At 37.0% G+C, this 15,366-nt stretch overlaps 2 protein-coding genes across 3 annotated transcripts; both read right to left on the reverse strand.

The window, feature by feature from the left end:
• Positions 1 to 3,075: 3,075 nt before the first annotated feature.
• Positions 3,076 to 4,137, reverse strand: LOC130815553 (uncharacterized). Its single transcript, XM_057682042.1, has one exon. The coding sequence runs from the start codon at positions 4,135 to 4,137 to the stop codon at positions 3,076 to 3,078; it is 1,062 nt and encodes a 353-aa protein (XP_057538025.1).
• A 2,902-nt stretch (positions 4,138 to 7,039) lies between these two features.
• LOC130815048 (mitochondrial import inner membrane translocase subunit TIM17-2-like) lies at positions 7,040 to 13,887 on the reverse strand. Of its 2 annotated transcripts, XM_057681383.1 has the most exons (4): positions 13,604 to 13,881; positions 11,514 to 11,592; positions 10,144 to 10,954; positions 7,040 to 7,496 (listed from the first exon to the last, which is right to left on the reverse strand). In XM_057681383.1, the coding sequence occupies exon 3, from the start codon at positions 10,868 to 10,870 to the stop codon at positions 10,169 to 10,171; it is 702 nt and encodes a 233-aa protein (XP_057537366.1). In that variant the 5' UTR covers positions 10,871 to 10,954; positions 11,514 to 11,592; positions 13,604 to 13,881; the 3' UTR covers positions 7,040 to 7,496; positions 10,144 to 10,168. The 2 variants fall into 2 exon arrangements, with proteins under 2 accessions (XP_057537366.1, XP_057537365.1); XM_057681382.1 differs by lacking the exon at positions 11,514 to 11,592 and having other exon boundaries at positions 13,604 to 13,887.
• Positions 13,888 to 15,366: the final 1,479 nt, after the last annotated feature.

Raw genomic sequence — 15,366 nt, forward strand, 5'->3', positions numbered from 1 at the left:
TATTAGCTGATGATCCTTCCCTTGATGCTGACTGCCTCTATTTATAATGATGGAGAGGAAGTTTCTTCTGGAAGAAGGTTGGTTATCATGCATAGTGGTAGGCGGTTATCAACACTAAAGAAGAGGAACCATGATGATGAGGAGTAAAGGGCAGTTATCAGAGGGAAGTTAGGGTTCTGGAAAGTTATTAGCTTATGGGCCAAGTAAGGAAGATGGGGATTACAGAAAAAACCCCATGACCGAAAGTCAAGGTCAACACGAAATGTTAAAGGGTATTAAGGTAATATGACATTAATAATTTAAATAAATAAATAAATTAAACAAATGTTACCATGACATTTAGCCCCACGCATGAAGGATGATGTGAGGAAATAGCCCCAACGATCGATAACATCTTCCTTTATGCGGAAAAAATAATTGTCCATCAAAACCGAATTCACGAAGAAACACGGATGTGGAAGACACTCGAATTCCCAAGGAGACGAATATATCCACAATCTGGCAGACCTTCTGACGGATTATGAAAATTGGGCTCGTAAGCTTCGAATCGACTGCTCACACGTCGAATTCCGAGTTACGACATCTTCAAAATGATCATGAGACACACAAAGTCCAAGAGGAAAGCAAATAAGCAAGTCGAGCCGCAGCTTGTAGCATGCCGCGAGGTAGCCTCTGCCGTCTACACCATCCAGCAGCAAAAATGTAGATAAGAAGGCTTGATCCCGCGACCCAAGATGGGTGGTAGGGATGCTCAAACCAACTGAGACAGCATTGCTATTGAGTAATAACTCGCACGGATTTGTAATAAATTAATGCTTCCAGCCTAGTTTATGCTACTTTAATGTCGCGAAAGTTCCAATACTTTGAATATTTTTGGAACAAGATCGCCCCCATGGGGGGTCCGACTTGTCTACTATACGGATAAAATCACAATAATTTTTATTTTTTATTTTATTTTATTATTATTATTTTATTTTATTTATCATTATTATTATTATTATTTTATATTACTGTACAACATACCGTGGAGTCTTAGGAGGATAATATGCCGCGGAAGTGAATTTGATTGGCCCATATACGCCTTAGAGTCCGAATAATAAATCATATGAGGGGCTGATGACGCGGCTTGGATTTACACTTAGATTTTTTAGTCTTCCCGGGGGAACCTAGGGAATCCGACTCGTCTATATGACGGAACAGGTCTTTGAATAACTCCTCATCTTCACGAGCTTCTTATTTAACCATGACGCGGAATGAGTGCAATAGTCCGCGTCTTCAACGATACGGGCAATACGAAAATCCTTCCATACATGGAATATTCCAAAATGATTGGGAGCACCTGGAGGTCTGACTTATCGATATCACGAAATTATAAAAATACTTAGAATAATATTACTCGTCTCAACGAGCCCCTCATCTTTCTTGACAAGTCTCATATTTTTTATGTCGCCGAATGAATGTAAGGGTCTGCGTCTTCAACCATACGGACGATACGAAAATCCTTCCATACTTAGAATATTTCACAAAATTATGGGGGACACCTGGGGGTCCGACTCATCGACCATACGGACACCTTCCACAATGAGCACGGATTTAATGGAACTTTGAAAATTTGGAAGCTGATCATGTAGGGGTTTGTAACGATGAGGAGGATGACGCGACTTCATTTTTATTTCGCGGCTATCACGAGTGACGCGGCAAAAGATCTGCCACATCTATAAGTCGGACGGTAGAATGAACAATCCTCATACTTAGATTTTTCCCAACGCTTTCACCTTTTCGGGTCTAAATTAGGGGCCGACTTATCGACCCTACGGCTTTATGAGGAAGCCTGATAACTTAGAGAAATTATCGACATCTTCACACACCTTGGGAGTTCGACTTATCGACTCCCCGGACACATTCAAGTGTCTAGGTACTTAGAAAAATTATCGATATTCCCCCTCTCATTGGGGGAGTCCGACTTATCGATGACATGGACATCTTCCACAATAATTGTTTCATGCCTTATAGGAATTGTAGGCCAACACCAAGGCAAGTGAACTCAGCTATATAGAACATTGCCGCGGAATAAATAATACCTGCATGGACTCATTGTGGAATTTTCATAACTTAGAAAAATTGCAAGAAAGTTGGTCATATATAGAGTCCGACTTATAGACTCTACAGAAACAACCAATATTCTCGAAGTTCTATAGCCACCGCGGCTCCTTCGTGATATCTTCCGCAAGTTTTAAAGATTCAATTCAGAAGCCTCAACTACTTTTTGTATTTGTCGGGCAGTTCGTGGAAAATGGAATACTTCCGTGGATGTGTGGTGAACGCTTCCGTTAGCAAATGAATTCAAGACTAAATAGTATAAGGGGCCCGATTTGTCCACTTTGCGGACAGGGCGTATTGGTGCCTGCCATGTTGGTGGCGACTTAGATTAGCGCTTGAAGGAATTGTGACAAAGTGCAACTTTGAAGAGGATGGCGTGACCTCAACACCTTCCACGGCTAGCATGGATGATGCGGCAACTAATCAGTCACGTCTATAAGTCGAACGAATTATGAGCAATCCTTTCATACTTAGATTTATTCCAAGGTTCTTAGCTTTTAAGACCTATTTTGGGGTCCGACTTTACAGATGCCACTGATTTTTGCTGAGTCTATGAAAACACTTATTTTAACAAGATTTGCAATAAGGAAGTTTAGTGGGCATCTGATACTTGATAACTTAAGGCTGTGTAAACAGATGTCGAGTACGTCCGACAACTCTACATTTTGAAGACTAGATAATTATGAGAAAGTAGAATATAACACCGAATAATTGGAAACGTTGGAATTTGACGTTGGATGATGAATAAATTGTTGAAACTTCTGTTATATTGAAATTGAAATTGTGACGGATAAACGATTGTATCTGATGAATGAGAGCTATTGTCTAATTCGACTGACACTGCTTTTAGTTGAAATTGAGACTGATGAATGGGGGCTATTGTCCATTTATACTCATGACGGATGGAGACTTTTCTCCCCTTCCTCTTTTGGAGGGGATGTCTGAAGTTCCTCGTTTCATGGTGTTGATAAGGCATTAGCGGGCCATTACCTGGTCTCCCTTAAGCATACCTACTTGTCCGTCGTCTTGTTCAAATTGCAATAAAAGTTGATGAGGGAAGATTACGGCTTTGATTTTATTGATAAGTAGGAGTCCCATGATGGCATTATAAGGGAATGTCAGGTCCACCACCGTGAATCGCATGGGCATTGTTCTGCTTCTGTCTTTCTCCCCCACCCGTACAGGGAGTATAATTGTTCCCAGGGATATGACTTGATTTCCTCCGAACCCGATCAAGGGTTTATCGAGGGGCTGTAAGTGATTTTCTTCGAACTTCATTTGCCTGAGGCATTCTATCGTTATAAGATCGGTCGTACTTCCGGTATTCACCAATACTCGCCTTACCATCATTTGCCCAATCTTGATGGTAACCACTAAAGCATCAGTGTGTGGTTGTTGCAACGGTTGGTAAGTAGTGGCATCAAATCTCATGATCGCCCCACTTGAGGTGGTTTTTGGAGGTCCTTTGAACAGAGTATGGACGCTGTCTTTCGCGGCGCGGATTGTAGGATATTCCTCGGTGTAGCCGCCGAAAATCATATTGATGGTTCCTTGTGTGTTGGAACTTTCACGCCTAACCTCGTCTCTTTTCTGGTTCCAAGGCCTTCTTTCCGCGTCGCCTCTCGTGCCATAGTCTTTTCGATTGATGAACCTTGATAGCTCCCCCTCGTCGGCTAGCTGATGTAGGATACGCTTGAGTTCGCGACTTTGGCCCAAGGTATGGCCATATTCTTTGTGGTAATCACACCACAAATAGTAGTTGCGACAATTAGAGGGGGTGGCAGTAGGAGGTGGAGTTGGCAACTCGTCCCGAATGGCAAAGAATATGTCTTTTCTGTTGCGGTTGAACATCGGGTCGTTACCTCCGTCGAGCAAATTCCGTGTCTTGGCTTCCCCTTCTGTGACATATACATGTCTAGATCGTGGAGGTCCCATGTCTGATGGGGGTTCCGGATGACGCGGCATGTAGTTTTCGTCTCTTCTTGATGGATGTTCCTCTCTGTTCCTTGAGGAGTGATGGGAGAATATTGAGGTCATGTGCCTGACATATCTCAGAGGCCGTGATGTAGCTTTGACACTGTTTCATGGCCTTCGCGTATGTCTTCACTAGACTCTCGACCAACTGGAACTTCAGCCTTTGAGCCTTCATTCCGTTGATCAGGGCGTTTAAGGCGACTGATTCTTCCAAATCCGTTACCTCCAGCACTGCCTCATGGAATTTCCTCAGATACGATGATATAGATTCCCCTTCCAGTTGCGTTATGCTAAGCAAATGAAAGTTTGATTACTCCTGCCTTCTGGATGCCACAAAGTGACCCAGGAATTTGCTCTCTAATTGGGCAAAAGTGTGGATACTTCTCCCTGAAAGAGAGGTGTACCACGTCAAGGCTACTCCTGTGAAAGTAGTTGGAAAGAATTTGCACCACAATGCTGGGTTGGTGGTGTACAGCAACATCAAGTTTTTGTATGCCATCAAGTGTTCCTCGGGGCAGGATGTTCCATCGAAGGCCATCATATTTGGGATCTTTATTTTCGCCGGATTGGGAGTATTCAGCACTTTCGGAGCCAGCGAGGAGCTTATTGGCATGAAGTCTTCGAGAAGATTACCCTCGCCAGTCTCATTCCGCGGCATTATGACGGGGCTGGTGGGATGGCTAGATCCCCTGAGTTGCGCTTTTTTCCTTTCTTTCCTCCTTTTGTCCACCAATGATTGAACACTTTTGAACGCCCTCTGCTTCTTGTTTTCCAGGTAAGTACGGGCATCTCCAAAGGCGGTTTTAGATTCACCATCTTGGGAGTCACTTCTGTTGAGGCTTGCATGGGTCCTTGATCTCTCCCGTCTCTTCTTATTTCTTTTGCTGGAACGTGACATCCCTGAGTTCCCATCCTGCGATTCGTGGGATTTCGATATCTCATTAGGGGTTCGATTCGTTCTCGCAAATTCTTTATTTGGTTTGCCATGTCTTCCAATACTCGTTGTTGAGCAGGGTTATTATTATTTATGACGGCGCGGAGTTGTTTGGAGAAGGCAGTAGTGAGGTTTCATGCTAGCATGTCCAGATCACGGCGAGTCACGGCTTGATTGTTAGCGTGACCCGCTGAAGTCTCTGTATCTGTGCTATGCATGGTTGCGGTTTGTGTTGGATTTCTCTTGGAAGCCATGACTTTTTGTTCAACTCCCCACAGACGGCGCCAAACTCTTTCGGTGATGACACGAGGAAGTGCATGACACTTGAAATACTGGAAGTGGGAGCGTTGTCAGAAACGGCAATTCGCGAAAGGAAGTGACTTGAATTCCTGCAACACAACACGTTAGCATTGTCCGGGGGTTGATCTCCCGAAAAACCCCTCTGACGATCTTGTAGGAATATGAGTATAGGGGCGGAAGTTGCTTGTATTTTTGTTAGTCTAGTGAAGAGGGTTATGAACAAGGATTTCAGAAGGGCTATTAGCAGATGATCCTTCCCTTGATGCTGACTGCCTCTATTTATAATGATGGAGAGGAAGTTTCTTCTGGAAGAAGGTTGGTTATCATGCATAGTGGTAGGCGGTTATCAACACTAAAGAAGGGGAACCATGATGGTGAGGAGTAAAGGGCAGTTATCAGAGGGAAGTTAGGGTTCTGGAAAGTTATTAGCTTATGGGCCAAGTAAGGAAGATGGGGATTACAGAAAAAACCCCATGACTGAAAGTCAAGGTCAACACTAAAGGTCAAAGGGTATTAAGGTAATATGACATTAATAATTTAAATAAATAAATAAATTAAACAAATGTTACCATGACATATATATATAAATATATATATATATATATATATATATATATATATATATATATATATATATATATATATATATATATATATATATATATATATATATATATATATATATATATATATATATATATATATATATATGTATATATATATATATATATATGTATATATATATATATATATATATATATATATATATATATATATATATATATATATATATATATATATATGTATGTATATATATATATATTTAATGAGACCGTCAATTTGGACCGGCCTTATTCGGACGTGTAACAAGCTCATATGTTTTCCCTGATTTTTCTATTTTTTGAGTATTTATCAATTTTGACCTTAAATGTATCAATTTTTTCCTTAAGTGTATCAATTTCAACTTATAAACCTTAAATAAATCAATTAAAATAAAATTTTCAATTTTGACTTGAAATTTATCAATTTTGATGTTAAACTGATCAATTTCTACCTAATATATGATTTTGTTTTCATGATTTCAAAATGGAGGTAATATAATGGTGTTATTCTGTGGTAGAATTTCAAAAAACAAATGAATGGTATAACACTATCAATAATAGTGTTAAAATATTGTCCATTATAAGTACTAATGGAATAATAGAACATAAGAGTATTTCATCATCATCATCATACCCAATATATCCCGCTCATGGACAACTATGGTCAGGGTCTGAGGAGGGAAGAGTGACGATAGCTCATACCCATGTAGGAGAGTGCGGTCAAAAAGTCCCTCGGCTCAAGAACGGTCTTCAAAGAGAGAGAAACCTGTAACTATCCAAAAGTCTGAAACTTACACCCACGTTAACCATAAATATTAATCAACTAACTAAATCTATACAACACATAAAGTACATGTAAATAACTAAAAAACGATAATGGTAAGAGAGGTGGTAAGGAACGATAAGTAGAGGCAAAGAACCTGAAAGTGATTAATTATGATCGTTTATAACTTATAAAAAAGCTCAAATTATGAATTTAAATTGATCAAATAGTAAGCACATATTAAGAAAAAATTATAATTGAACTGAATAAACTATCCGTCTCATATTAAGACTGTCTCGTCCAACACCAGCTATTTATAGTTTATAATTTATTTCGACGAAAACATTTCTGTCCAACCAAACAAACTCAAATGAAATTGACCACTTGTCCCTTACCCTTAATTAGACTCAAAATACATTCCACTAGTTATACATCATTAGAATGTCAGCAAAAATAATGAACTTTTTAACACTCAAAATATAAGTTTCACCTGAGCTTCGTGAACAAGTGTTAGAACTCGGAACAGACCAATGTGCCAAACATTGGGCAATATAATAATCAGCTACGCTCTATGCTAAAGTTCGTAAAACTTAGATAAATTTATATTGTATAATATTTACTATACAACAAAGTAGGACTATGTAATCCACGTCGTTGTGTAACTGCTCCAGTACACCATTTGCAGAAACAAAAGAGGGATATATAATGCATCTTTCCTATTCTAACTTGTGCCAAAAAAAGGAACCATGCGTCAAAATCTTCCTCGAACACTTATTGATGATAAGGCACGAGAATTATCCCCGGAAAACAGCTACGACGAGGCCTGAACATTAAATCACAAAAATAATATCAAAAAACGATTGATAATTCAAATTAGCAAGCCGAATTTAACTTTAGCAGTTAGCACACCTTAAACAAAGAAATCTTGAAACAAAATCAAAAAATAGATAGGACTCCCCTAAAAACAGAATAGACAAGACACCGCGCAAAACATCCTATAAACTACTAAATTGAATAATGAGCAAACAGTATAACATCCGCAACAACTAGGCATAGGTGCACAGCTATTTGCTATACGGGAAAGTCGAATTAGATTAATTATAATGTCTACATCAAGTGCATGATGCAAGATTATCTTTCAATGATTCAATCATTATGAAGTATACACCAGCCTTTGTATGTCATGAAGAACAATCTCCCTTCATCAATCAACCAAAATACCATAAAAATAAACAAGATAGATTAGTGTAAAGATGAAGGACGATTACTAGCAAAGAATCTTAGCTCCTACCCTCAGCCTAACTGTCCGTTTGGACATGAACATTATAAATCCATTATACTCCTATAACAATACCAAGACGCATAAATCTGTCTCACCCAATATAGAGCCCAAGCAACAAAAAGGCTTCTAGCTTCACAAAAAAGATGAAAAGTTGATTTTGAGGTCACACATCATCATAAAAAATATAATACTAAATCCTCCAAAAAAATATAAATATTGATGCTTCATCCCCTAGCCTAAGCTCCAGCTTAAAAAAAAAGTCATGCATTCCTCCTGACATCAAGCAATCAACTCGAAAAATTCCAAAGAAAAAGGAATACTTGGAAGCCCTACCATACTAGACAGAGGCACATATACCACACCCGCTTACTAAAATATAAAAAATTTAAAGATATGTGAGGGTTAATAGAAAACTTGACAAACATTGATTCACTAAAGCCAAAAAAATGAACCTAATTACTTGTGAACTACCCTAACCATCTGTGTAATTGAGGACGATTACAAATATTCCCAACATTGTTACCCAACATTAACTTCCACACCCACAACAGGTTCGCCAAAATACACACCTTCCAGAAAACAAATGAGCTGCTTCAAACAACTAAGCAAAACAATGCATCAAAAATATAACAATCACCAAACGATTAAAAAATACTACTAGTAGATCAATACAATGCATATATAGGACTCTCAACACAAAACCCTCATTCATCAGTTCAATTACTTCAAACACTGATCCAACACTTAATCTCATGAAGTACGGTCTCATCAGCACCTGCTGAATTTTGAACCGACTTGAAATAGACCTAGAACCCAACTCGAATCAGTGGGTCATAACGCAGAAATTTTAACCGTAACACGATCCAAAAAACTTGAAAATTGAATCAAACTGGGCTACTTTGACCAAGTATTTTCAGTTCCACGTCATTATTTTTAAACGGAAACAACAACATTTTTGTATAATTTTTTAAAATATTAATTAATATTTCTTTATTGTAGCCCTAAAATTGGTACATTAATCTTTTTTAAAATAATAATATTTTCTACGAAAAAATAAAATTACATATGTTTAGAATAAAAAATAATGATAAGAAAATGAATTATTTAAGTCCTTGACAAGTTAGGTCAACCAAAACCAGAGTCGGTTCTAGGCCATTATAGATGTTTGATTGTCGATGGCCACTAGAAAACAGAGGCCTCATATATTAATTATTTACAAACTCCGTATAGTTCATCGGTCAAACGTAACGTGTCTTCCTGTGATATTGTCGGTTAGGGATTCTAAACTAAAGGTATTCAAAACAAACCTAATGACCAGACAATTACCTGACCTTGTAACCGAACTCAATTAAATGAATTAGCAATTATATAAAAACTAACATGGATACAAGACCCGAAAAATCTAACCCAAAATGTTAAATTTTTGCGAAAATTTTGATTCTTATTTTTTACCATCAATTGTTGACGAAAGGTCTTAATTTTCTAAACATAAAAGAGTAAATAAATTCTTTTCTCTGCCCCAGCCAAAACCTGACCACGTATACACACATAATAAATTTCACTTTATAACCCAAAATAGACATTTTTAACAAATCCACAAGAATACAATAAATAAGTACCTTTGCTCACATTTCTTATTAGGAACATACAATTAACAAAAGTTCAGTGAACAAGTGCAAACACTAAACCATCAATTATAGATAATCCATCAAAACTCAATAACAACATATCAACAATAAAGAACAATCAATTTAAGTTCTAGTATTTTCTCCTAAAAGGTATTTGGATGACATTTGATGAATTAGATAACATTTGATGAAAGAAAGGGGAGGATTTGTTTAATACATAATGCTGAGGAGTTTCCTCTACAACTTTCCTTCTGTTTCCTTCCGTACATACCTAGCATAAATCACACAATAAAATTCCACCTTCAAATTGAAAGTGATCACTTACAATTAGGTATCATTATAAATCAATAAATAAACCTTGAGTCGACCCAAAAGGAAGGGTGTGATAGTGTAAAATAAAGTGTGAAGTAACAAATTTAGCATGAACAACAAAACCTTTCTCATATTTCCTCAAAAGATAACACAATCAAGACAACAAGTATTAATTCTTAACTTTAAAACACCATCAAATCAAAACTCAAATATGCATTACATTTGAGAAGTAATAAATTACTCCTTACCTTGAAACACAGCCCACGATCATCTTCACTTGTAATCAAAATTTGGGATAGGAGGTGAATCAAAGCTTTCCAAAACCTTAGCTTCACTTCCACTTGACCCGCTTCCACTAGACCCATTCCCCTCTTTCTTCTTATCACCACCTCCAAACCACCCACCAAACCAACCTGACCCACCACTATCCCCACCCACATCAGACTCTTTCATTTGACCCGGAAAACCAAACCCACCACTATTCCCTCCACCCATTTGCGGATTAGCCCCACCCATCCCATACCCAAGCATGTTCGGATCCTCATAAATCTGAGGAGGTGGGGAAGTCATCCGATTAATCATTATCCCAACCCCTTCAATAAACGCCAACAAAACCCCACCAAAAGCAGCAGATCTTGCAGAAGCACGCAGCCCTTGTCGCATCGACAGAAACCCACCAGTAGCAGCGCCTGCAAAGATCGAATTCCATGGATCTTCCTTTTGGCGAAGATAAACCATACTACAATCAAAGGTTGAGAATAATCCACCCCAAACTGCAAAACCACCACCAGTTCTTGGAGCACTCATACGCATGGTCTGGAAACCGCCTAAAAAGCGTTCGCCTTTAGGAGCGTTGGCAGAACCTTTGATAAAGTGAAAGACAGAACCACCTACTGCTCCCATGGCGAAAGCTCCACCTACATCGTCGAGGATTCTGTCTGGGCAGGGTTCTCGTGAAGTTTCTGGTGTTCCCATGGCGGCTGTGGAAAGATCTACAATCTCTCCTTCGTCGTTTGTATCTTTGCTAAGTTTGAGGTGATCACACAAGAATGTAAACACCTGAGTAGTGATAGTTAAAAATTCAGAATCATTTGCTCAAACAGATTAACACTTTGATATACATTATATTACAACTCATATTTTGTTAGAAATTTGATTTTTCACCAATAAACAGCCCAATAAGTCTTGTATAAATTAACACCGTTTAAATTTGAATTACATTAAATTGATCAACAAACTCAATCACCCACTAATAACAATCAATTTATACCATTCTATCAATTTTAAAGATTTACAGTAAGAATCTGAACAATTTAAAACCAAATCTTTAGGAAATTTGGTATCAATTTTTACACTTAACAGAAACAATCTCAACAATTACGAAAGCCATTACACTGAAAAAAAACACCATTATCAACATCTTATACATCAGTTCTAGATATCCCGGCAACTTAGATGAAATTTCACACGGAATAGGAAAAAAATTATACATTCGTACACTTAATTTTCTAAGATTTAAAGCATAAAACTTAATGTAAAACTTAAATAGACAACTAATTAAGAATAAAGTTCAATAAGATAACAAAAATACATAGAAGAGAATGAATGCGAAACACACCTGAAGAGGATGCAGAAGACAGACAGCGGTAAGGGCGAGACTTAATATGGGAGGAGAGGAGCTTAAATCAATATAAACCCTAAGAGGGATCGCGAGAGACCGTCTTAGAATAAACAAATTTATTCAAGTGACTAAATTTAATATATTAAGTGTTATTTTTAATTTAAAAAGAAAAATTACCAAAAAAATCTACCTACTTCATAGCACTTTTTGCAAAAAAATTTCTAATCTAATTTACTTTTTACAAAAAAATTACCTTCAATGATATAAACGTTTGCAAAAGACTTACCACTTGACGGTTTTCGTATGTTGACCGTTAAAATTTTATTTTGACCAGCACGTGGGGTCACGTGAGTTACTTAAGTCAACATTTGTTCATATTTAAAGACACGATTTCTTTTTAATTCTTTCCCCTTTCCCCTTTAAATCTTAAGAACCCTAATTCTTTTCCCAAAGTGAATTATGTCTTCCTTAGCTTCCACATGAAAATCAAAGCTCGATAGATGTGGGTGTGGAGTTCTTTTTGCAAAGAGAATTTCGCGGACCATAGAATTCGTTAATTGTTCTTCTTTCTCATGACTCTTGAACTCTAAATCTTTAAGTAATTTCTTCTATTCTGAAAGTTGCAATGCATTGTCATTTTCTCTCTTACTCTTAGAGGAGGATGATAGAGATAAGGTTTCATCCGATGATGGCGATTGTGTATGGGAAGTAACATGATGAACCCAGTTTTTGCTTGAAAATTGTAAAAGAAAAAAAAAGGGTTTTTGCAGGTGGGTAAAAGAAGTTGAATGTTGTGATCATAAAGATTATGTAAAAAAGCCAATGAAATGGAAGGTTTTTCCAACAAATTATGTTGTTTTTCAGGTTTTTCCAACAAATTGAGTTGAATGATGGGTAAAAATAATGGACTATTGAAATCTTTTACCTTCAATGACATTTCGATGACAAATTGTATTGTTCTTCAAGTTTTTGAATTAGCTTGATTAGTCTCAGATGATGAACATAAACCTAGAATCAATCATATGGGTGACCAAAAACTAAATGTAGTAAATTAAAACAATAGGTTGAAATTTCGTGGGTCTTTGAAGATGAAGAAGGAAATTCATGGGTGGTTATGTGGGTCTTCGAAGAACAGCACTAGAAGAAGAAGAAGAAGAGCAACGTGGGTTTCGAAGAACAGTAGAGAAGAAGAGTAGTGCGTTGGATTTCGAAGAACAATGATTATGAATGTTACGTGGGTTTTGAAGAACACAGTAGTATGCAAGAGTTTATGAAGGAGAACAATACAGTATATGCAAGATGTATAAAATTTCGAGGGTTTGCAAAGATGTATATGCCGGCGGGATTTTGAAAGAAAACAAAATAAGACATATGCTGCGGTTAGTGAAGAACCATAGTCTTTAAGTGGTTTAGCAAAGCACATATGCTGGGGGTCGAATAAAACCAACAATCAAGTAGACTTTCACAACAACAAAATAAGCGTTATGACCATTTCTATAAACCAACGAGACTCAAGTTATAAAACCATATTACCACGAAATGTGGTAACGTACTAACACTTACTCGTGTCACAAACATTAATAGTAACTTATAATTTGGCTACAATTACACCGCTTACAATAACTAACGAATCAACCATGTCAAGCATTCTTAACACGACAACATTCACTCCAATAACTATGATGATACCACAATTGACTAATAATGACACTCAATAACATAAACAATATCCACCATCATCTTTATGAAGCAAGTGACAATTCACCACCACTTTTAGTGACTAAATAAAAATCCTAGCCATTTATAAATACTATTATCACCATTCACAGTATAATCACATATTCAAAGTTTATATCATTCTATTCAATTTACTAAACATTTTCAACCCAAAAGTAGCACCATCATCATCATTTTCATTCATACTTCAAACCCTAATTCATAATTATTTTCCAATCATCAATAAAAACTCTTACCCATAATAAGATTTAATGAAAATAACACAAAATCAACCTCAGACTCATAAACTTAATAAAATTCCAATTAAATCTAATAAAAAAATTAATTAGAGAAAGGAAAAGATGGCTCACAATGGGAGAACTAGAAAAAGGTAAGATTTTAGGTGGTTTTTGTGGTGATGGTGGTCGACCAAGGGAAGGAGTGGCGGCACTAGGGACAACCGGCTGCTGTAAGGGCACACGCGGCCTGCTCTGCTGCTGGGAAGAGACCACGCGGTGGCTGCTCGTGGGGGAGGCTGTACGGCTGGTGGTGCGCAGGAGTGAGGGGAGAGAGAAGGAAAGAGTAGAGGGTGAAGGGAGGGCGAGCCGTGACTTGAAATTGTGAGGCAAGGAGTGTTCCACTTAAGAAAAAAAAAACCTAACTCATCCTTTTAATCTTATTTACTTATTTATTAATTTAAATATTTATTTATTTATTTTATATCTATCTTCTTGCAATGTTCAATTAAGAAACCCACCTCGTGTGTTCATATATTTTAATGAAATAATAATTTTGATTCGAACATCTTTATTTTAGAAATTGCAAATCTATTTTTAATATAAATATGTTAGCCTTTTAAATATATATATATATATGAGTAATCGATTAAAACTGATTTCAAATAATTTAATATAATTATAAAATCTCCAAGAATTATTATAATAACAAAATAATGACTTTATAAAATGATAGGGTGTTACAGACTATCCCCTTTAAAAAAATTTTGTCCTCGAAACTAGAATGACAGAGACACTCATTAAGGAAATTTGTATTTCTAATCTATCAACAAGGTATTCTAACCATTTTAAACATAATGAATTGACTCAAAGATTGTGATTTCATTGACGCTATTAATAAAAGGATACTCAATCTATCATAATAGTCATACACATTTCATTTCAAATATTTATTATTACACAGCTTGACTCAACCAACCAATCAAAAGCATGAAAATATCACACAAATTGACTCAAACAACTAATCAAAAGCATGTAAATTATAATAAGTTGATATCATCGAGGAGAAAATGAGTGAAAACGCGCGAAATTCTACCGCATTCTACCCCCCTTTAAAAACTTAGTTACGACCCCGTAACTCATCTAGCCTCAAGAATAGGACAATCTGAATCTTCTCTATGACCTCATAAGGTTCTATAAATTTCGGGCTTGACTTGCTTTTACTAACGATTCTCAATACTCCTTTCATTGAGCAAACTCTCAATAGTAATCTCCCATAGTGCACGCATAATAACCTATAGGCAAGGCCCTTTACCTTGGGAGCATTCTAGAATGCTCCTAACCTAGAGTTCTCTAGAATGCTCTACACTATTCTCTTAGAGTACGAACATGTCTAAAAAGACTATAAGGTTCTGGACATGCCCAGAACACTCTAGAATACACCACACTATTCTATACTACTCTAGTATGTTCTAGTATTTACAAGATAGAGCTAGAACCTTCTAGACCCGTCTTGAGTATACTAGTACTTTCTAGCATACAATAGTACCTTCATGAATGTACTAGATGCCTCTAGCACATTCTAGATTCTTCATGAGTGTTTTAGATGCTTCTAGAACACTCTAGAATAGTTTAGAAGCCTCTAGACCATTCTAGAACCTTCCTTATGCTTCTTATGCCGGAAATGCCAAGAAAAATGTGAGATTGACGACACAGACCGATCCAACTGTGTTTGGGCCGTGTCACAAGGATACTTCTTTTTCCCGATATAACAATAGACCATGTTTTATCAGACGGGTTTACAATGTAGAATACTTGTTTGGCCTGTGTGGCTAGTATAAGAGGCTCCTCACTATCACGCAAACGAGTTAAGTCTGCAAGAGTGAATCCACAAGGGT

The sequence above is a fragment of the Amaranthus tricolor genome, chromosome 6 (genome assembly GCF_026212465.1).
Source record: "Amaranthus tricolor cultivar Red isolate AtriRed21 chromosome 6, ASM2621246v1, whole genome shotgun sequence".
NCBI classification, from domain to species: domain Eukaryota; kingdom Viridiplantae; phylum Streptophyta; class Magnoliopsida; order Caryophyllales; family Amaranthaceae; genus Amaranthus; species Amaranthus tricolor.

Bases quoted from the DNA above. Each gene is read 5' to 3' on its own strand.
- LOC130815553 (XM_057682042.1), bottom strand. From the start codon at position 4,137: ATGACCTCAATATTCTCCCATCACTCCTCAAGGAACAGAGAGGAACAT.
- LOC130815048 (XM_057681382.1), bottom strand. From the start codon at position 10,870: ATGGGAACACCAGAAACTTCACGAGAACCCTGCCCAGACAGAATCCTC.